General features: G+C 42.9%; 1 protein-coding gene across 1 annotated transcript in view; it reads right to left on the bottom strand.

Annotated features, from left to right (window-relative positions):
- Nucleotides 1–555: 555 nt before the first annotated feature.
- The window catches only part of Slc5a8 (solute carrier family 5 member 8), a 41,808-nt gene continuing 21,723 nt past the window's right edge, over nucleotides 556–20,640 (bottom strand). The window contains exons 6-15 of the mRNA XM_038315030.1: nucleotides 18,351–18,491; nucleotides 17,051–17,180; nucleotides 15,481–15,569; nucleotides 14,015–14,127; nucleotides 12,085–12,152; nucleotides 7,246–7,332; nucleotides 6,138–6,343; nucleotides 4,825–4,928; nucleotides 1,031–1,110; nucleotides 556–684 (exon numbers count right to left, since the gene is read on the bottom strand). Coding sequence (XP_038170958.1) covers nucleotides 556–684; nucleotides 1,031–1,110; nucleotides 4,825–4,928; nucleotides 6,138–6,343; nucleotides 7,246–7,332; nucleotides 12,085–12,152; nucleotides 14,015–14,127; nucleotides 15,481–15,569; nucleotides 17,051–17,180; nucleotides 18,351–18,491 — 1,147 coding nt within the window. The remainder of the gene's footprint in view (nucleotides 685–1,030; nucleotides 1,111–4,824; nucleotides 4,929–6,137; nucleotides 6,344–7,245; nucleotides 7,333–12,084; nucleotides 12,153–14,014; nucleotides 14,128–15,480; nucleotides 15,570–17,050; nucleotides 17,181–18,350; nucleotides 18,492–20,640) is intronic.

The following is a 20,640-nucleotide window of genomic DNA, read 5'->3' as shown; positions in this document are numbered from 1 at the left end:
AAAGATGATCGTGATTCTTGGGTCCCTATTGTCTCCTAGGAAGAATCTTTCTGTCTACCCCATTCCAGAAGCAGACTCAGTAGCAAGGCTACACCGCGGGTTGATCCGGAGGTAAAGACCTCAGGCTCTATTCGACTCTATTTCACTGCTGCCTAGAAACCAGATATGTAGGGGGAGGCAAGAATTCTCTTTCCGGACTCTAGTAGACATCCCAGGATTTATATACAAGCACCAAATAAGGCCCAAATGTAAGAATATGCCTTTGGTCACCGAGTATCACGTGTGAATCTCTATATTTGCCTTTCAGACATGTATGTAGTCCTAACATTCACAACTGTCTCGTTACTGGAATATATAGATATTGAAACTCAACTCTAGTGTAGCATCAATAAACCAGTGTGGAAAATAAACCAAGTCGGGACTTAGCTTTAACAAAAATAAGTCTTCCAAAACACCTATGATGGGGAAAAAAATGATCGGATCCAATTATCCTAAAACACGTTAAAAAAAAAAAAAAGACAGACATGATAACGTAGCCTCTAGCCTTGAAATGCTTCACAAGCGAGTCCCATTGATCTTGCCGCTGTGGTCCGTGGAGTTCAGTTCAATGTGGTTGAAGGCGGGGTTATCAGTTCCACCATCTTCCATATACGGATGCGACTTATAGCTTAAAACATGATTCTTCTGGAAAGAAAGTTACATGGAAAAGTTCTTCAGGAGGAAACTTCAATTTGTTCAGTGACAGATAATTGTTACTAGGGTTTTCATTTCTTCTATCTCCTGACGGAGAGTGATAGCCAACCAACATAAACCAGCAGAAGATGGATGGTGTACATTAGACCCCTTGGCTATAGGTACCCACGCATTCTCTCAATAGTTCCTATGTATTAACTGTACACCTGTAGATAGAGGCATAGAAATATCCCTGCTATGTGCCTGTTCAAGAAAAGAGGCTGGGGACTAACTGGTGTTCCATTCCAGTGATTAAAAACCCACTTCCCTAATTGAAGATAAATAAAACCTAACTTACTTTCTTAAAAACATCAAAATTGGATAAAAAGTCCTGTTTGGTTAGTAAGAATCGGGGGTCCAAATTCTGTCTTCTTCCTCCTGAAAAACAAGCACATTATTTACACTGTTACACATATGGCAATGGGACCCCCCCCCCCATCATGCAGGCTTTTGGCTTACGAACACTCGGCTTCATACACACATCAAATGCAAAGACGACCTTGAAAGTGGTCCTTTCTGAAGGTCCAGCCACCACTCCCTGTCCCTAGCTCTCAGCTCCTACAAGCGTCTGGCTGATGAATGTGAATCTTACAACATCCACATAGATAAACAGATGCAGAGAGATCAAGGTTCCCAATCCAAACCCAACCGCTTCATTTGGTGCCACCTGGGTGAAGAGCCGACTGTCCTGATAACAGTAAGAAAAGCTACCTACACGACTTGCCCATAAAGTGGTAAACTGTCTGCCTCCACCTCTGCCCCCTGCCCCTTTGCCAGTCTTTACACTCCTGCTCCTTCTCCCTGCCCCCTCCCTCCTGCCCCTCTGCCCCCTCCCCCTCCAACTCTGTCCCCCTGCTCCTCTGCCCCTTTGCCCTTCTGTCTGTCCCTTACCCCTCTGCCTCATACCACTTTGCCCTCTGTTCCTCTACCCTTCTACCCCTTTGTCTCTGTCTCTGCCCCATGCCCCTCTGCCTCTGCCAGTGCACCTACTTTTCCTAACTTCTGTAATTATGAATAGCTATGTGAATGGAGAAACCGAACTGTTGACCGAGTTAAGCGAACACCGCGTGCTCACTGGTGTTTTGTATGAATCGTCTTCTCTAAGGTTTTGAGAAACTAATCCTTTGATTTGGCCTTGCTTGTTTTCTGTCTGTCTGTCTGTCTGTCTGACTTTCATTTTTCTTTTTCTTTTTGTCTTGGTGAACCAACTAAGATGCTCTTGCGATTCATGTATGGGGTCCTCAAACCACCACTATCTAATATATCTTTGAGGGATATGCTTACAACTGAGACCCCTGCCCTTCAGCTTGGACAGACCAAACTGGAACAGCAGGACCACTGAACTCTTGATTTTTCCCGATTTCTAAGGTGATTTTTTTTTATTGTTTTTATTGAGCTATACATTTTTCTCCACTCCCCCTTCCTCCCCTTTCCCCTTCGACCCTCTTCCGTGACCCCCATGCTTCCAATTTATTCAGAAGATCTTATCTTTTTCATCTTCCTATGTAGATCCATGTATGCCTCTCTTCAAGGTGATTTTTATATCTGCTAAAGTTTGAGGATTACCATAGTACCCACCCGTTTTATTGACCAAAACAAACAAGCTCAGTGCAAAGAGTCCAAAGGAGCTGACTGCCAGTGAAGGGAATTTGTCTGGATTCTTACAGATCTCTAGTACTCGACAGTTTGTTTTAAAGAACATCGGAAGTGCATGTTTCAAAATCTTTTTCAAGGTTCACACCGTCGCTGCGGGGAAGAAATGGCTCACTGGTGAAATCAATGAAGCGAACGAGCTTTTGCTTGTTTGTTAACTAGATGTCCGCCCTCCTGAACACCACTGCACGCAGTTAACGAAATTAAAGCAGTTAAGGAAAAGAAAAGGAAATGTGAGCAGGAGCACTCTGATGCCTGGTTTCTTTAAAAGAGAAAGCAAGAGGGGGTAATGAGAGCCAAGGATAAAAATACAAGGAAACGGTACAGCTGTAGTTTGGATGTGAACAACTGGCTAATTTGTGAGAATTAACTGTACCTCTCCAAACAGATTAAGTAAAGAGGTGCTACTAAGTTAGTACTTTCTAAGAGAAGAAAGAACACAATCCTCTGGAAAGGGAAGGCAAACGTTATCGTTGCCAACCCGGAGGCGCTAAGATTGAAAGCAGGGGCACCTGGACGCCAAAAACCAGCGATGCCAGTCAGTTAAAACAAACCAGCTTGCAGTAGAGCAAACCAAGCGGCAACACCCGGTGTGTGGACAACCTGTGGGATAGCTGGGTGGCCGTAAAGCGGGCGGTGTTGCCTTCCTCTGATCTGGCTGCTAAGGATATACATGTGGGAGGGAGTAGGGGTTTGGAGCGAGCACTTCCACCAACCCCCAGTCCCGTTCACGGTAGTCTGTATGGATATGCATCTCTCACGTGGGCATCTACCTGCCCTCCTCCCCTACCGTCCATTCTCAAACCGCACCAAACGCTTCTTTGGAAATCGTTGGAAAAGTAATTGGGAAAAAGATATTCATAGATTAGACCTAAAAGACAGAGAAGGGAAGTAGGAAAGATAGGACAAGAAAATGGGAAGAAAAAAAAAAAAACTTCCTTAGATGCAAACATTTGGCGGACAGGAGTTTCCAGAAGAATGAAACAGAAAATAGCAAGAAATTACAAAAGGATAGCTTAAGGAAATGCCCAGGATGGGTAGATATGAGACTTCAGAGTTAAAGGGTCATAGGGCAAGAGGTCATTGAAAACCGTGCTGCCATTGGAAAGGTTAGCAAGTCTCCTGGCACTGGCACTCAGAAGAGAGGAGAGATTAAGATGTTTGAGAAAAGGACTTTTATTCAAATTAGCAGTCAAGCGTAGTCATTTCCAAGACGTGAGTTTTTCAAAACCTTGTTTCCTCTCTGTCCTACTCAAGAATGTGCTGCATAAGATGGATCCGCCCAGCTAAAGGAATAAACACGGGGGTGGGAGAGATGATTTGGCAGTTAGGAGCACTGACTGCTATTGCAGAGGACCCAGATTTGGTGGCACCCACATGGTGGCTCAGAATCACAAGTAAAGAAAGATAAGGCACCTTCGTCTAGCCCCTGTGGGCACCAAGCAAACATGCCGTGCAATTACACATACGCAGGTAAAACACTCATACAAATAAAAATATTAAATGATTTAACAATAAACTAACCCATTCCCTGTGGTAGGACGCCATGCTCAGCCTTGATACAGGCGGAAGGGGTTTGGTCCTGCCTCAACTTTATTGACTCCCCATGGGAGCCCTTACCCTTTGGGAGGAGTAGATGGGGTTTGGAGGGGAAAGGGGGAGATGAGAGGGGCCGGAAGGGGGTAGGAGGGAGAGCTGTGGTTGGAATGTAAAATGAAATTTAAAAAAAAATTTAAAAATCATTAAAAAGGTAAAAATCAACTAGAGGCACAAACATGAGAAGTTGTGGGACATGACAACACAGGAAGGGGGCCAGGAACACGCCCGCAACGAGAACAAAATAAAATCTCAGGGTAAAACCTCCATTCCAGCTAACAAGCTTACACTCTGTGCATTAGCAACTGACTTTTAGAACTTGACTCTTCACGAACATTTTCAAAGGCTTTCTACGATGTTCACACAGGAACATTACAGTTATTACTCCTTACGTGTGTGCACATCTTTGGCATTTACAATGAATGAATCTGCAGTAGACAATAGAGACCCCCTGGTATAAGAATGTCAAGACAAGCACACGGCTCTCCCTATGTAACGAGCAGCTATGCGGGTCAGTGTTCTCGTGCACATTAGTGTGATCTTACAGCGACCTGTCCTCATCGTCCTCATGTTCCTCATAACAAGGCTAAGGCTCGGAGTAGAGTGCTTAGTGTACCCTGCCTGAATCCAGGTAGCTATTAAATGGCAGAACCAATATTATAATAGCGATGAGTTAAGTTCTTCTGCCTTAAGTTCAGGCTCTCAAATGCTCCATGAGTAAAATTTTAAAAGTTAATTTAAATCATTAATAGAATCACAGTAAAGTGCTGTAAGGAGCTATAAATCAAACACGGGAAACTTGTATTTATAAAAGTGAATAGAAAAAGGTATTAGGATAATTACCTGTTGGTAAACTGATAAGCATCCCCACTAACAATGTTACCAGCGTTCCAATAGTACTGAAGTACAGATATGATAGCGAATACCAATTGTCCATCAGCGGAGTCCTGAAAGATACCAAAAATATAACTATAATAGTTCACCATGTTCCTAACAGCAACGAGTGTGTGTATCAATTATCCTGAAAGTAAGGATACAATTTTTAGCCACTTTTAATGCCATAATTAACTGGTCTTATCTGTATTAAATTAAGACTTTAAAATATGGCTTCACTTTGACCACGCACATGAAAAAGGACCTTAAATACTGCAAGAATAAGGTACCATCATTCTTTGGCTCAGGAGAATCATAAAGCATGAGGCCACAGTCACCTAAGTCACTACAGCCTGGCATAGGCAGGTTTCTGTGGGATCCCTAACAACACAAAGATAGCACATAGCCCCATCAAAATCCTTTTTGATTTTTTTCTTGTAATTCTTATCTGAGATGTATAAACAACCAATGAGTAATCAAATCAACATCCTATGCTATTCCTGACAAGTGACTAAAGCAACTTTTAATTTAAAAATTAGAGAAATAGCCAGACATGATGAGGTATATCTTTAATTTCAGCACTCTGGAGTCAGGCGGATCTCTGAGTTCAAGGCCAGCCTGGTCTACTGAGTGAGTTCCAGGACAGCCAGGTCTACACAAAGAAACCATCTTTTAGAAAAAAGTTAGAAAACATTTTTTGGACCTCAAAGTAGGCAATGATTTCTTCAACAAGACCACAAAGGACTAATGATGTAGACAAAGATAAGCCATGATTTCTTACAAAAAGTAAAAATGAAATCTATTTATAGAGAAAAAAAATTTCAAAACATATTTTGAATAAAGAACATATCACCAACTCCTAAGTAAAAAAATAAAAAGACAATATATTTTGAATATTGGAACAGTTCTCAAAAGGCAAGTGACAAAAATAAATATCTGGATGCCCAATAAATATATTAAAGGAGGGTCAACTTCATTAACCCTAAGAGAATTAAAATTGAAATCACCAAGATACGCTCATCAACTGCTAGGAAGTTAAAAGAATGCAAACTCAATCTGGAAAGCTTGAAACCCTGCCTAGGCAGCCACAAGATGGCTCCCTGAGTCTTCAGCTGAGCCACTTGCTGTCCTTCTATTGGAGTAAGCAAGCCGCAGGGGTCTACCCATTTCAGGGTTAGGAAAAAAAGCAGTGTTATACACAAGACAAAAAATAAACAAAGGCAGAACACCTGGAGTCCCCTGTTTGGCACAGGTAACAGGAAGACAGAACGTGAAGCTCATACCTTTCCACATTGTGTATTTGGAAAGCACTTGTAGAAAAAGGCATTTCTGTGGTCGATATCCAGTCTGACCCGTTGTGTGTGATGTTACAGCCATGGACTTCCAGGGACAATGGTAAGGTTCTCTCAGGAAGTGGAGGGTAAAGCTGAGCTCCAATTCCTACCCATAAAGAAACGGCGAATCCAGCCAACAGACCCGCGAACGCTCCCTGGGAAACAAGAGAAAGATAACGTCATTCTCTTTGAGGTGGATTTAGCATGAGTTACAGTCGGTTTCAAAATGGTCAAAGCCAAACTGGCCAGTCCCCTATCTGACTCCCCTGCCTTACGGTGTCTCTGCCTCTTGTCAAAGTCACCACAGATCCCTGGTCTCTCTGCCCAGAGTCTTAGAGACTCACTAACCTCACTCCCTCTTTATCTAACCAATGACTGTGCTATAAATGTCTGACCTTACTTACATACTTTCTAGGTCTTTTCAGAACTTCCTCCTATAGGGGAAATGGACTTCCTGTTGGTTTTCAGAGAAGTCATTTGGATTTTATTTATTCTAAACACAATTTTACAATTCCAGATGCAGACATGTTTAGAGAAAATAGCAGTGATATTGCCTCTTTCCAAAAAATATTCCCAATTACATTCACCTCCTCAGGACTAGAATGATACAGAGAAGTTATGGCTTGAAGTGCCAAAAGAGCAAACTGTGTGGTCACAATGGTAAGGATCTGATTGCCTCTTTTTGCTGTGCTCTGACCGAAAGCAGTCTTTAAATCTAAGCCTGCTGCTCTCCTCCCTTAAAGCCTAGATACTCAATTCTAAGAGGGCAATAATGTAAAGTGTGCAAGAGATGTTAGTCTATTTACAGTGTGAGCATTTAAATTGCACTGTGTGGTTCTGAGAGTTTCCGTTTAGCTTCCAACATGCAAGACCTGCTTAGGGTTCTTCAGGGCACAGCTCCTCACCGTACACTCTGCTGTCAAAGTCAAAATGAGTCAGTTCAGTCCCCAAGACGAGTAACTAATGGCAGACCTCAAAGCGGCCGTGTCTTTACAGCGAAGAAAAAAAAAAGTAGCTGGAAAAATAACCTTTTGCTTTGTCCATTAGCTATACTTACAATCGAATTGGCAAAGGGGACTAAGATGCCCAAAGAAAACAAGCCCAGAAGTGGTCCACCAACCATGCCAAATATGCTGAGTGCTGCCTGCAAAACGAACACAAAATCAACAGTTAGAAAGCTCAAACCCGAGCACAAGGTTTCAAGCAATTCCATCAGGGTAGGCATTAAACTACTCAGCCTCCTCGAGAAAAATAAATCATAATTTTATTTATAGCAGTCTTGTCATTGATGAAGATCACTGGCACCTAGAAAGTTCTGTTTCTCTATCTTAAGTGTCTTCTGTTCCTTTGGGTGTCTGTTTGTTTTGAGACATGGTCATCTCTAGCCCTGTCTGGCCTTGAACTCACAGGGATCTTCCTGCCTCCACCTCCCAAGGGCTGAGATTAAAGCCACATTTGGCTCGTCCATCCCTTCAGGTGCCCTCAAATAGGCAACAAAGGGCTGGAGAGATGGTTCAGTGGTTAAGAGTACAGAAGACCTGAATTCACTTCCTAGCACCTGCAGCAGGTAGCTCACAACGGCCTCTAACTCCAGCTCCGAGGAATCAGGTGCCCTTTTCTAGCCTCCAAAGGCTCCTCCACTCAGCTCCACATATTCACGCAGACACACACACACACGTACACAATTGAAAAAACTATTTTTAAAGACAACAAAAGGGGCTGGGACAATAGCTCCATCTATAAAATGCTTCACAAGCACCTGAGTCTGATAAACACACAAAAAACCTAGATGTGGCAATCACATGGCTTTAATCCCAGGTTGAGGAAGCAGAGACAGGAGGGATCATGGGGCTTGCTGGTCAGCCAGTCTAACTGGATTAGTCAATTCCAGGTTCAGCGAGAGATCTTGTCTCAAAAAACTAGGTGGGGAACAACTGAGGAAGACAGCCAATGACAGCTTCCAGTTTACACACACACATGCATGAGAACCCCTCCCCAGCACATGTACACGCACGCACACACACACACACACACACAACACACGGGGAGCAATTGAGGAAGACAGCCAATGACAACTTCCAGTTTACACACACACATGCATGAGAACCCCTCCCCAACACATGTACACGCACGCACACACACACACACCCCAAAAAAGGCATCACGATGCAAGGAAGACAAAGAGTCATGAAACCATTGGAGCACCTCTGTGAGCGCATAAATCGAGACACCCCTTCTCAGCTTTGTTCTGCAAAGCACCACTCTCTTTTATGTGCTGATGGTCTCAAAATATTCCCCGAACAAGACTGTGGATAGGAACTACAAAATGGCCAGAGATAACAATAAAACTCATGAGCATCCCTGACCGGATCTGATAAGGATTTAATTAGATTGAAAAGTGGATTTAAATTAATTGAGCCAGTGGCGTAGAGAACGATGTAAAATCTACTTAGATGATGGAAACTTTTCTTTGATATGGAGATACTAAAGCCAGGAGACTGAAAAGGATTTGCGATATGAAACATGGGGCAATGCAAATAATGCTCCAAGAGATATATGCTCTTAATAACCTAACAACTTCAATAACCTAAAGTCTAGTTTTGAAGACTGAGCAGGATAAAAGCTAATGCTTAGCCGATTGGGTATCAGGTTGTAAATTTTTAAGGGAAATAGGCTGTGGTGGGCTAATGTTTACGAGAGTGATTATCAGGTTGTAAATTTTTAAGGGAAATAGGCTGTGGTGGGCTAATGAGAGTGATGATGGGGGTGATGATGATTACAAGTCTCAAAGAATCTCTAAGAAATGATTTTGAATGTCTTCATCACTATAAAATTATACTTAAGGAGATAGATATACTTAATCACATTTTAATGTAGTAAAATACACACATGTATTAAGACATGATGTTATGCACCGTAAAAATGCAGTTTTATATGTCAACTAAAATGTAAAAAGAACCATTACGGAGTGTGAGCACGGTGATTTCTCCGCCAAGAGGTCCGACACAACAGAACAAACGAATCAGAGGGTATACCCGGGAAATGTTAGAACATATGTACTGGATTGTTGATTCAAATGATTCTTTGAAGTCTACACTGTGATTGGAGCTTGTGTGGACACTGTGAAAGAGAGTGGTATGTGAGAAGGATGTGGGCTAAGGGATGCGATGGGTATCTATTCTCAGTAGGGATGTGATGGGTATCTATTCTCAGTAGGGATGCGATAGGTATCTATTCTCAGTAGGGATGCGATGGGTACCTATTCTCAGTAGGGATGCGATGGGTACCTATTCTCAGTAGGGATGCTATCTATGGGTATCTATTCTCAGTAGGGATGCGATGGGGGGATCTGTTCTCAAAAGTCACAGGATGTGAGACAGACTTCACCGTGAGGTGTGAAAAGAAATCCACCAGGCCACGAAGCCAGTTATGACAACAAGATCTGGGAGTCACGTTTATAGAAATAAGGAAGATGCTTTAAAAAAAAATCTGTTAGCAAAAAAGACCTGGCTGGGCATGGTGGCACACGCCTTTCATCCCAGCCCTTGGGAGGCAGAGGCAGGGGGGGAATCTCTGTGAGTTCGAGACCAGTCTGGTCTATAAGGGAGTTCCAGGACAGCTAAGGCTATTTCACAGAGAAACCATGTCCTGAGAAACAAAAACAAAACAAACAAACAGTAAACCAGAAAAGGCGACCTTAGTAAGTAATACAGCAAGGAGTTAGGGGTTAGGCTTGAGGTGAGGATGGTTTTCTAGACGGTGTCTCCATATGGTCCAGAGCTGACGTCAGCCACAATAGGAGTCACCGAGCACAGGGCAGATGATGAAGGAAAACACAATCACACACCCGTATCAGCAAAGGTCAGTGAGGAACTGGGACTGCATACTGCTACTTTGCCAAGGCTCCTCCCTGCTAGGCAGTATATCGGGCGACATCATAGGAAACGAGCTGTCACCACGGCACAACAGTAAAGTAGCTCCTTCCGCCATGGTATCTATCAGCAGACATCACTTTGAATGTTTGTGGATGCTGGATGCTGAAATCAACCAGCGCCCTCAAAACAAAACAAAACCAAAACTTCTCTCCCCATTCACTCCTCAAGAAAAGCGCACCTTAGACATAGTCTCAAGCAGGTAGCTCATCCTAAAAGACAGATGGCAGACTCTGTCAGCTGACTACAAGAATCTCTATCAAGGGACCATCCTCAATCTTTGGACTGTCCTTCTGTGTTTTTATGCCTGTATTCAATCTGGGTTAGTTGCTAATTGTTCTCTTTCATAAAGAGCGTTTGGTGAGAGTAAATTTGGTGATGGTTTCTAAAAGTCGGATCTGCTGAGCCTAGAGCCTGGAAATCCTTGGAAGAGGGTTGGAATTCCCCAGGATAGGGCTGTAATACAGCACTAAGTGTCTCACAGTCATAGCCACCTAGATGGGCCCGCGACTATCACTTGTCTTGGAGCCATGGTGAGGCTAATGCTTGACCTTTGACTCTAGTCATTAAGAAACCACCTGCACTTGGAAGCCTGTCAAACCTCAGCACCTTTCTGTTGATGGATAAAGAGCAGTCTTTGGCATTCTCAGAATGGCCTGCTGGGAACTTAACTGAGTGGGTACCAAGGGGCCTGTCAACAATCACAGACCTGAGACAAGCTTACAGGCCCCTAACCCTTTCTGCTAGGAGCTAGTTACGGATGGGTTTTGGAGGAGGAGCAGTCATGGTCTGCGATTGCGGAGCCCACAACTGTCTTCGCTGAGGAGCCCACCTGGCTCCAGCTCATAATTCCACACCCGTGGTCACACACATGATTCTAATTAAATACAGTCTCGAAAACATAAAAAAGAATAATAACAACAAATCATGAATGAGGGAGGGGAGACGTGTGAGGAGGGGAAACAGTAATAGAGATTTAAGGCTACAATAATCAGAATATACATTATACATGAGTGAGATTGTCCAAAAACCAAACTGAGTAAAAGTTTTTCTAATGAAAAAATTTTTAAAGAAAAAATATACTCAGTTTTAAAAAACAGACCATAAAAAAATTTTACACTGTATATTCTTCCTAACAAATTGAAGTCTTTCTGTAAAACTGAAAATAAACGAAATGAATGTCAACATTCTCTTGCCCACTTACTTATGCCATAAGACCTTCAGTCTTCATAAATGAGGATTTGGCGTGGTCTGAGTAACTGACTTTCTTGGGAGAACAGCCCCTCACTTCCTGTTTAATTGGCACCAAAGACGCATGGCAGCCCTGCTTGGAGCACTTTATCTTACCAGCGCTGTAGATGCTCGGCCGGAGGCACCAGGCGGTGCCATGAGCCAAATACAATCAGGGACAGTTGACCAGCTGACTAGAGGGGCCCATCCAGACCTCAGCCTCGGGATGTGGGGTAGTCTCCCCCTTGTCTAAACCTACATTCAGCTATATATGCACCATACCCCATTTCTATACATATATTGATATGTGTGTATGTATGTATTGTTTTAATTTCATATAAACCTGTAATTATCTGAAATGATATTTTTCAAATATTAAAAATAAGGGGCTAGAGAAATGCCTGAGCAATTGGGAGTGTTTACAACCTCACAGAGGACTCAGTTTCTGTAGCCAAGGCCCACATCAGACAGCTAACAAAAATGCATCTAATACCAGCTCCAGGGCTTCTGGTGCCCTTTGACCTCTGTGGGTACCTGCCCACACATGGTGCACATACAGACAAGCAGGCACACACACCCACATGTAAGTAAAAGAAGAAATATATACTGTTTAAGATTTTAAAATAATGCAGCCATTGTTCCTTGATACATCCAAGTGTAGCTATATAGAGAGTGTGAAGTGTTTAAACTAATAATTTAGTGATTGCAACACCAGCTTCGGACTCAGCTCTTACCTGTAACAGGGCTCCCATCAGCGATGCCACGGCAGCCATCCCAATACACAGTGCTCCATACAGCACACCTAGGACAGCACAAAAGACAGTGCACACAGTGTCAACCCAGAGGATGACTGTCCGCAATAAAATGAACACCACACCTTGGAGTCCAAGTGGATAATGCCATTGAGGTGAGAACAGCACACACATTAAAGCCAGCAAGACAAGGCAACAAGGCGTTTTCCTACCAGACCAACGGGCGGCGCAAAGAAGACAAACAAAAGCCCTAACACAGTGCCCGGGATTAGTCACAACAGGGGGTTATGTAAGAAAGGAATCCCTGGAATTGACTACAGGGGTTTTAAAACTTAGCACCGTTGTGTTATTCATTTAATCCCCCACAAACATTTGCCTATAAAGGGAGGCGCAGGACTGCGCTCAGGACAACGTGGAGGAGGAAGAGGAGGGCAAACTCCAGAATGGGAGCCTCTGACTCTCAGCCTTCCTTTGTTCTGGGAAGTGGTAATCCACACCGACCCGCGGTCTGGGTTCTTTAGACCTCTCCTGATCTCCATCAGCAACACCCACACCTTCCCACGTAAACGAGCAAAGAAAGGCCACGTGAATCCATATCATATGCCACACTCCTTCCCCAAAACTGCTTTACGGAAGTTCTCAACACACCACCGGCTGGTAACTGGTAGGGATTTTCTCTTCACCTTCATTTTCTTTGATAATTTCCTTGTTGCCTTCATCATCATCATCATCATCATCATCATTCTCTCATTCATTACATCCCAACTGCAGTTTCCCCTCCCCCTCCTCCCAGCCCCTCACCTCCTCTCTCCCCCAGGTCTGCTCCTCCTGCTTTCCCTTCAGAAAATGTTGCTTTTAAAATTAAGAAATACTACCCTCTAAATCATTTTGGTTTTCTTGCTTGTTTATTTCTTTTTTTAAAAAAGATCCATTTGGAAAAAAAATTTGACAGCCATCGACCGATATAATTTCCCATGCTCAAAATTTAAAAAAAAAACAAGAAAAATGACAGATGGGCTATTTCTTATCATAAAATTAGTGCATTCCTTCTGCTGTGGGTACCGCCGCCTTCTTCGTCCCAGAACTCATACTTTTGTGAAGAATATTATGTAAATTATCCAATCCCTACTGAAAGAAAACACCTGTTTTCTTCAAAGGACTCTTGTAATAATGTAGTTAGGGCTTAATCTAAATATAAATAGCATTGCCAGTGTTTTAACTTAATTCTTCTCAATCTAGTAAGCCACGAATGGTCACCAATATGAGTTTTGATGCCCATAAGTCATGCAAAGTCAAGCAGACTGCCATGTTGTCTGTGATCCCTTGACTACATATGCCTCTGTGAAACGGCAGCATAAAACCCTTCAAAAGGAACGAAAGTCAGGCCGGGTATGGCGTCACACACGTGTGATCTCAGAACTCAGGGGAATGAGGCAGGAGGATCATGAGTTCAAAGTCAGGCCAAGCTGCATAGAAAAAAACCTGCTTCACGCTTGAGCAAGAGGGAGAACAATAATATTCTCATCACTATGAGTAATTATTGTCGGAGACAACCAAAGGGAATCCTGAGCCATTGTCCTCTGTGGTTCAGTGATGCTTGACAATAGATAGTCTTTTTCTTTTTGAGATTAACCTCAGCTACCCAAGAATTCATGGTCCTTCTGCCTCAGCCTCCTGAGGGCCAGGCTTACAAATGTGCAACCAACCACCACTGCCATCTTAAATGTTGGAATTAGTGCCCAAGTCTTCTTGGTAGATACGATCATCCCTTAGCATTGTTAGGGCGTGTTCCTGGATATGTATTCATACTAGGAAGTACTTATACTTCTTCAGGGGACAATTTCTGGTGTCTCCAAAACAAAGCCAAGCATCCCCCAAATGGAATCATGGGAAAGGAAACGCGGGCACGTACTCATTCCTTGGGAAATCCAAGACAGAGACTTCTCTGATAGTGACTTGAAGTGAGGTCTGACGAGATCTTCCACGGTCACCGCGGCTAAGGCGTTGATGCTGGACGACACCGTGCTACAAGAGAGGAAAAGGCTTTGGTTTATAATATATTAATTTTATGATAGTTTTAGCAGGAATGAGGAAGAAGCAAACCAACACTTCTAAAATAGAAGCAGATGGGGCTAGAGCGTTGGCTTGGGGTTGAAGCATGCTAACTGCTCTTGGAGAGGACCTGGGTTCGACTCCCAGTACCTGAAGTAGCTGAGTCGCTGCCACTTGTAACTCAAGCCTCAGGGGACCTGATGCCCTCTTCTGAACTCCGAGGGCACTGCATGCACACAGTGCACAAACACACCTGCATGCAGGCAAAACACCCATGCACACCAAATAATAAAACAATTGAAAGAGAAACATGTTCCTTTATTTTTAATGATCATAGCACCCTCTTTCTGGAAGCTACTATCTTTCACGAATGGGTCAGGCCACACAGAGAGATTTGACAGCAAGAGGTAAAGGAGGAGGCAGCAATGCTTCTAATTCCCAGTCAGTCGACTATATCTAGAAAATGAATTTGCACCTATCATTCAGATTACCACGTAACAACTTTAAGATAGGCTTTCTTTGTGCATAAAAACGTTTAGAAGAGCTACGGTTTTCAACGTGTAATTAGGAGCTTTGAGTCTGGTTTTGCAGGTGATCATGGTTTAGCCTCACACGTTTCAGCCAAGACAGATGCCACTCATGTTTAGTACTCAGCAAATATGAACACCCCCATCAGGTGATCATCACCACTGTGACCGTACTGGGTGTGCGATGCTGCATTAGAAAGCAGGGACCTGGTCGAGCGTAGAGCCTGAGGCCAGGAGAACAGCTCTGCAGGTAGGCAGCCCACAGAGGGGCACATGGAGCAACCGGTTCGCTGCTTTTAGGCTATTTGTGACCATGCCCAGAATTCATCTTTACCTCTCGAAGTAACCAATATGAAAAGAAAGATACTCTGAGGTTAATCTTAATTGACAACTTGATTCGATAGGGAAATGCCTGGGAGACTGATTAATCTTGATGACATTTTTAGGTCAAAACGAACGGATTAATGCCGTGATGGGGTGCTCCATGATGGCATTATTGGGGAGGGTGGGTAGGTAGGGCGTAGAGCCTGCTTAGATGAAACAGGTCACAGTCAGTATACCACTGGAGACTCCACCTTGCGCTGACCTCTTTGGTGGAAAAGGTCTTCCAGCGTGTGCTCCCACCACCAGAATGTTTTGTCAAAGTACCTAGAGCCAGGTGAGTATGGGTTGAACCCTCTGAAGCCATGGTCTAAAATAAGTAATTGCTTCCTGAGGGGTTGTTTCCTCATGCATCAGTTACAGTAACGGTTAAACCTACGTCCTTACAGGAATGACGCCTTCATAGAATCACAGTTACCTCAAGGTTCCACTGTAAGCACAGGCCACAAAAAGTCCGGGAACTCCGGGGTAATTTCGCAAAATGTCCAGCACCAAGTAAGGCATGAGCTGAAAAGAAATCCCAAAATTTACACCCACGTATTAGTTGCTACTAAACAAAATTAATACCTAGCCGATTTCATAGTCTTCCAAAAAGAAGATGTAAGAAATGAAATCAAAATACATTGCTTGAATTCTCAAAGAATAAATTTAAAAAGCTAGTTTAAAATAATCCTCGTTTTCTGATCCCGCAGTTATAAGGGGGTGGGGGAGTTACATGCACAGCAGAGTGAATTTTGTCCATCGTCACTCTGAGGGCCCGGGAACTTGGCCATCAAGCAGGTCTTAGGAAGTAGGTTTTAGAGGAGCTCAGGCTCCTGGAGTCGGGATGCTAAGTCTAAGTTGTGCAACAAGTTTACAAGAAAGCGCATGTCACGTTATGGCATCTCCAGGAGCTCCAAGGGCAGAGCATGGGTCTGAAGTACCAGCTGCTTGCCCAGCTCCTCCCTGCACCTGTTCTTAAAGCAAAGTAACAATATACTCTGCCGCAGAGTCGAACGGTGGAAAGGAAAAAATAGAGTGTAAATAAAGCCTATACCAGAGTGTCTGGCCTATTTAAGGACCCAGTGAATTCTCACAATAATTCTGCTTACTAGCAATGTGACCTTGTGCCAATCTAAACCCTCACTGAGTCTGGCCTAGTGGCATACTGCTTTAATCCTAGGACTTTCGGGTGGCAGGTGGATCTCTGTGATGTTGAGGCCAGCCTGGTCTACAGAGTGAGTTCCAGGACAGTAAGAGCTACAAAGGGGGACCCTGTCTCAAAAACAAAACAGAAACAACCAATAGCTCACTGAGATTCACTGTGTTATCTATAAAACTGGGACCACGGTGCTGTGGAACTGAAGTTCAGCATGGCGAGACTCTTGATACGGAATCTTCATGTGTAGGATGCGAGCATTGTTCCCTTCCTAGTCGGTCTCTACATTTAAAACTGGCCGATGGGGGCTGAAGAGATGGCTCTGTGGTTAAGAGCACTGGCTGTTCTGCCAGAGGACCCAGGATCTGTTCCTAGCACCCACACGGAGGCTCACAACCAGCTGCAGCTCCAGTTCCATCTTCTGACCCCTGGGGGTACCGGGCAAGTATGTGATACATGGACATGCATATAAGCAAAATACTCACTCGCATAAAACAGGCAAATGCAAAATTTCAAAGTAAATTAAAACTGGAAGACTGTTTATAAGAAAGTACTCTCACAATACCCACAAGCTTCTACAGTACCGTGTTTCATGTCTAGTTTCTGTTTGCTTTTTTTACTTCCAACCCTGAGTTTGTCTCTGGCTTGACCTTTCTCCTGGTATCTGAACAGTTTAGTCTTAGATCCAGAAATCTTCAAATGTTTTGCCAAACACTGAGAGCAGTGAAAGGTGTCTAGTCGTGTTGTGCCCACTTGCTGGGTCTCTACAGGGACAGGAACTTTTCTTCCTGACACCATGCATGCTTGGCCATGTCCCCAGCACCCGTGCAAGAAAGATGTGGTTCCAAACCTGGTCAACTTCTGACACTTTTTTAGATGTCCAGGGATCACAGTCACGGTATCTGGAGTACAGGGCGAGTCCACAGAACACGGAGCAGGTGAGGATCACCCAGAGACCCACAAGGTTGATGTAGAGCGACCTAAAGGAGAAGGCGCCAGCAAATGACAGCTGTACTTCCTGTCCCAAAGACTAAGAAAACTTATCCAAGAACAAGAGATAACGTCATGACTAGTCTTAATATGTGCACATAACATTTTGACTCTCAGAAATGATTTCTAGTCCAATTGTCTTCTTTGATGTCAACCAACTGTGTATCTAGAAATCCTTCGGGTGGATGATGTTTCTCAGTGAATGTGTCCGCCTACTTGAAATCCACAGGCATCCATGACTTTATGAATAGTATCTAATTATAATACCCTGAGCCTCTAGCCATAAAATAAGGATTTTAATAGGCACTCGAGCAGTTACTGGCTCATTCTCCTTTAAAAAGTAGTTGAATTATAAACTGCTAAAGACGGTCAGCATGTTTATATCAACCCACAAAAGTCCTTCCAAAGCAGTGTCTAAGGACTGCCCATGAAGGACCAGACACACACCTTGCATTCCCTCTCTCACCCGTTAGCTTTCTCTTCTCCTCCCATTAGCTAGAGCAGAAATGGACATTTACATGGGCATTTACACAGAGTTCTCCCGAACTTCCCACGTGGTCGCAGCATTTCGTGTACTCACTAAAGCTCAGTGAAATTGTGTAATTTGTACAAGGCCGTCCAGGTAGTAAGTTGGAGGGCATCATAACCCACGATGGAGACTGATAATACAACGTATGCTACTACATCCACTCTCAAATAATTACTCTTTGATTGTTTGGAGGAACTTACATTTCTGTCCAGTGTCATCTCATGCTTCCAGACTGCATATGCTTTTCTAAGTGGATGCTAAACTTCCTCGTGATAAAAGCCATACATAAAGTTGTTTAGTGGGACTCTAGCAAGCCAGGCAATCATTCCTCTGTTGAGCTCTCCTTTATGGTTTTTTAACTCCCATACGTTCTTGAGACACTGGCTTGATGAGAGTATCTTACTTAATAAGTCATAGAAATATTTTTCAAATGCTTGATTGAAAAGATCTAGTACCACTTTGTGCTCAACTATAGAACCACATGCCAGCCAAACCTGGTCCTTTGGTTCACCGTTTATTTTTGGCATTTCATGATACAAAAGACTTAAAATTGAACTAAAGTTGACTATGGAAGCATTCCCATAAGAGCAATGGTAGTTATCAGTGATGCACACACCACAGTTGGGCTTACAGTTTTGCATGGAATCTGTTTTTACAGGAGATGTATCTCTGCACTTGGGACTGGTTGACCCCGTAGATGGTGGTCCACGTGAAAGTCCCTCCGATGATAATGGTCCAGAACGTGTGTCTTTGCAAAGGGTTAGGATTAAAGCTGAATGAATAAGAAAAGGAAAGCAGATATAAATTGTTTGCAAGGGACAAAAGAAAATGCTCCTAGAAAACCTCTAGATGCAAGCATGCACACGCATAGGTTTACATAAAGACGTCCGAATTTATGATGTCAAAATACAAACGTTCTCATTTAAATGCAATCGAGCAGACAATGGTGTTTCCAGATATCAGGGGGTTCTAGATGGAATTAGGAGAAAATATATGGTCTTATCACGTCGAGTGTTTAGATAAACTGCTCTCCCATAGTGTTAGGTGACTACTGTTAAACGAATTGGCCACGCTATACCAGGGAGAGGGGATCCAAGTTTACCATGGAAATAGATATCGTACCAAAATAAATACAATTCAGCACACTGTGCGGACATAATTCCTCCCCTAGCACATGTCTAACCACACAGTTAAGCTTAAGAAGTCAATGCACTCTCACGGTACATACTTTGTAAAATGATTACGTCATTATGACCGTGCTTTCTTACAATTCCGTGTGCAAATGCCAACAGTTTCCACCCACTTCGTGGCAGGCACACAAGCCACTATCAGGAAATGCCACTTCCATCTGAAACACCTCGCAACTCTTTCCAATATGTCACTTTGGAAGGAAGGAGTCTACTCATTTCCGCATAAATATGAACTTGAAAACTTCCCACAAAGTAAGCTTTCCTTAACCCTTTCCAGAAATTATGAAATTGAGAGCCTCTCTCCCAGTGGTTCTCAACCTGTGGGTCGCATGTCAGATATCCCTCTTATCAGATACTTACAATTATAATTCATAGCAGTAGCAAAGTTACAGTTATGAAGTGGCAACAAAATAATTTTATCTTTGGGGATAAACAAAACTTGAGAAACCGTATTAATGGGGTCACAGCATTAGGAAGGTTGAGAACCACTGCTTTTTCCCATGGCATGACTTTTATGTCAAATTCCAAGAGCTTTGGTCACTCTGACTCTTTCTCCTGTCAAGTTATCTGCCATGTTAACCAAGAGAAGAGCCACAAAGGTTCAGTGAGCTCTTTGAAGGAACTAAGGAGGGAAAGAAAAACACAATTTGGAGATTCTAGTTCTTTTCTTCATTTTTCTCAATCAGAAAAAAACATTTTTTTTTTCAATTATCCTCTTAACACATTTCAGGATAACAGGGAACATTCTGGAAAAGTCTAAAACACTGTGGGTCTTTCATTAATCATTGGGTGGTCAGCTGTCTTCAAAGATATGATTATTAAAGTACCTAATTTTTATTTGAAAGGATCTCTTATTGATGTATGAAGATATCTATCTCTATCTCTATATCTATATCGATCTCTATATCATCTACATCTATATCTATATCTATATCTATATCTATATCTATATCTATATCTATATCTATATCTATATCCTCATCATATAGTGACAGTTATCCTGCAGAGAGAAATGACTTGTTTTGTACTCTATTCCCTCAGCCTGGGCAGACCCGGAGAGACTGAGAATAATCAATATTTTCTTTCTTTTTTTTCAGGACCACTAGCCCAGGGATGGCACCACCCACAGTGAGCTGGGCTCTCCTGCATTCATCCCTAATTGAGAAAATGCCTTACAGCTGGGGGGGTTGTGACACATGTCTTTTTTAATTGTTTTTATTGAGCTACAGATTCTTCTCTGCTCCCCTCCTTTCCTCCCCCTCCCCTTCAACCTTCTTCCATGACCCCCACGCTCCCAATTTACTCAGGAGATCTTGTCTTTTTGTCTCCTTCCTTTGTAGATCCATGCATGTCTCTCTTAGGGTCCTCTTTGTTGTCTAGGTTGTCTGGGGTTGTGGACTGTAGGTTGGTTTTTCTTTGCTTTATATCTAGAAGTCACTTCTGAGTGAGTTCATACTATAATTGTCTTTCTGGGTCTAGGTTACCTCACTAAATATGGCCTTTTCTAGATCCATCTATTTGCATACAAATTTCAAGATGTCATTATTTTTTTACCACTGTGTAGTACTTCATGGTGTAAATGTACCACATTTTCTTTATCCATTCTTCTGTTTTCTAAAAAAATTGATCATTTCCAATTCCTCTGATCCATTTCCCCTCTCCTGGTAAAATCAATGTGACTTTATTTTTGGGAAACTATGCTTTATTCATTAAATAGTCTGAGTTCTTGTT

The sequence above is a fragment of the Arvicola amphibius genome, chromosome 17, assembly GCF_903992535.2.
Source record: "Arvicola amphibius chromosome 17, mArvAmp1.2, whole genome shotgun sequence".
Taxonomy (NCBI): domain Eukaryota; kingdom Metazoa; phylum Chordata; class Mammalia; order Rodentia; family Cricetidae; genus Arvicola; species Arvicola amphibius.
Note: the sequence above shows the minus strand (reverse complement) of the source record. Positions and strands in the feature narration are given on the sequence as shown.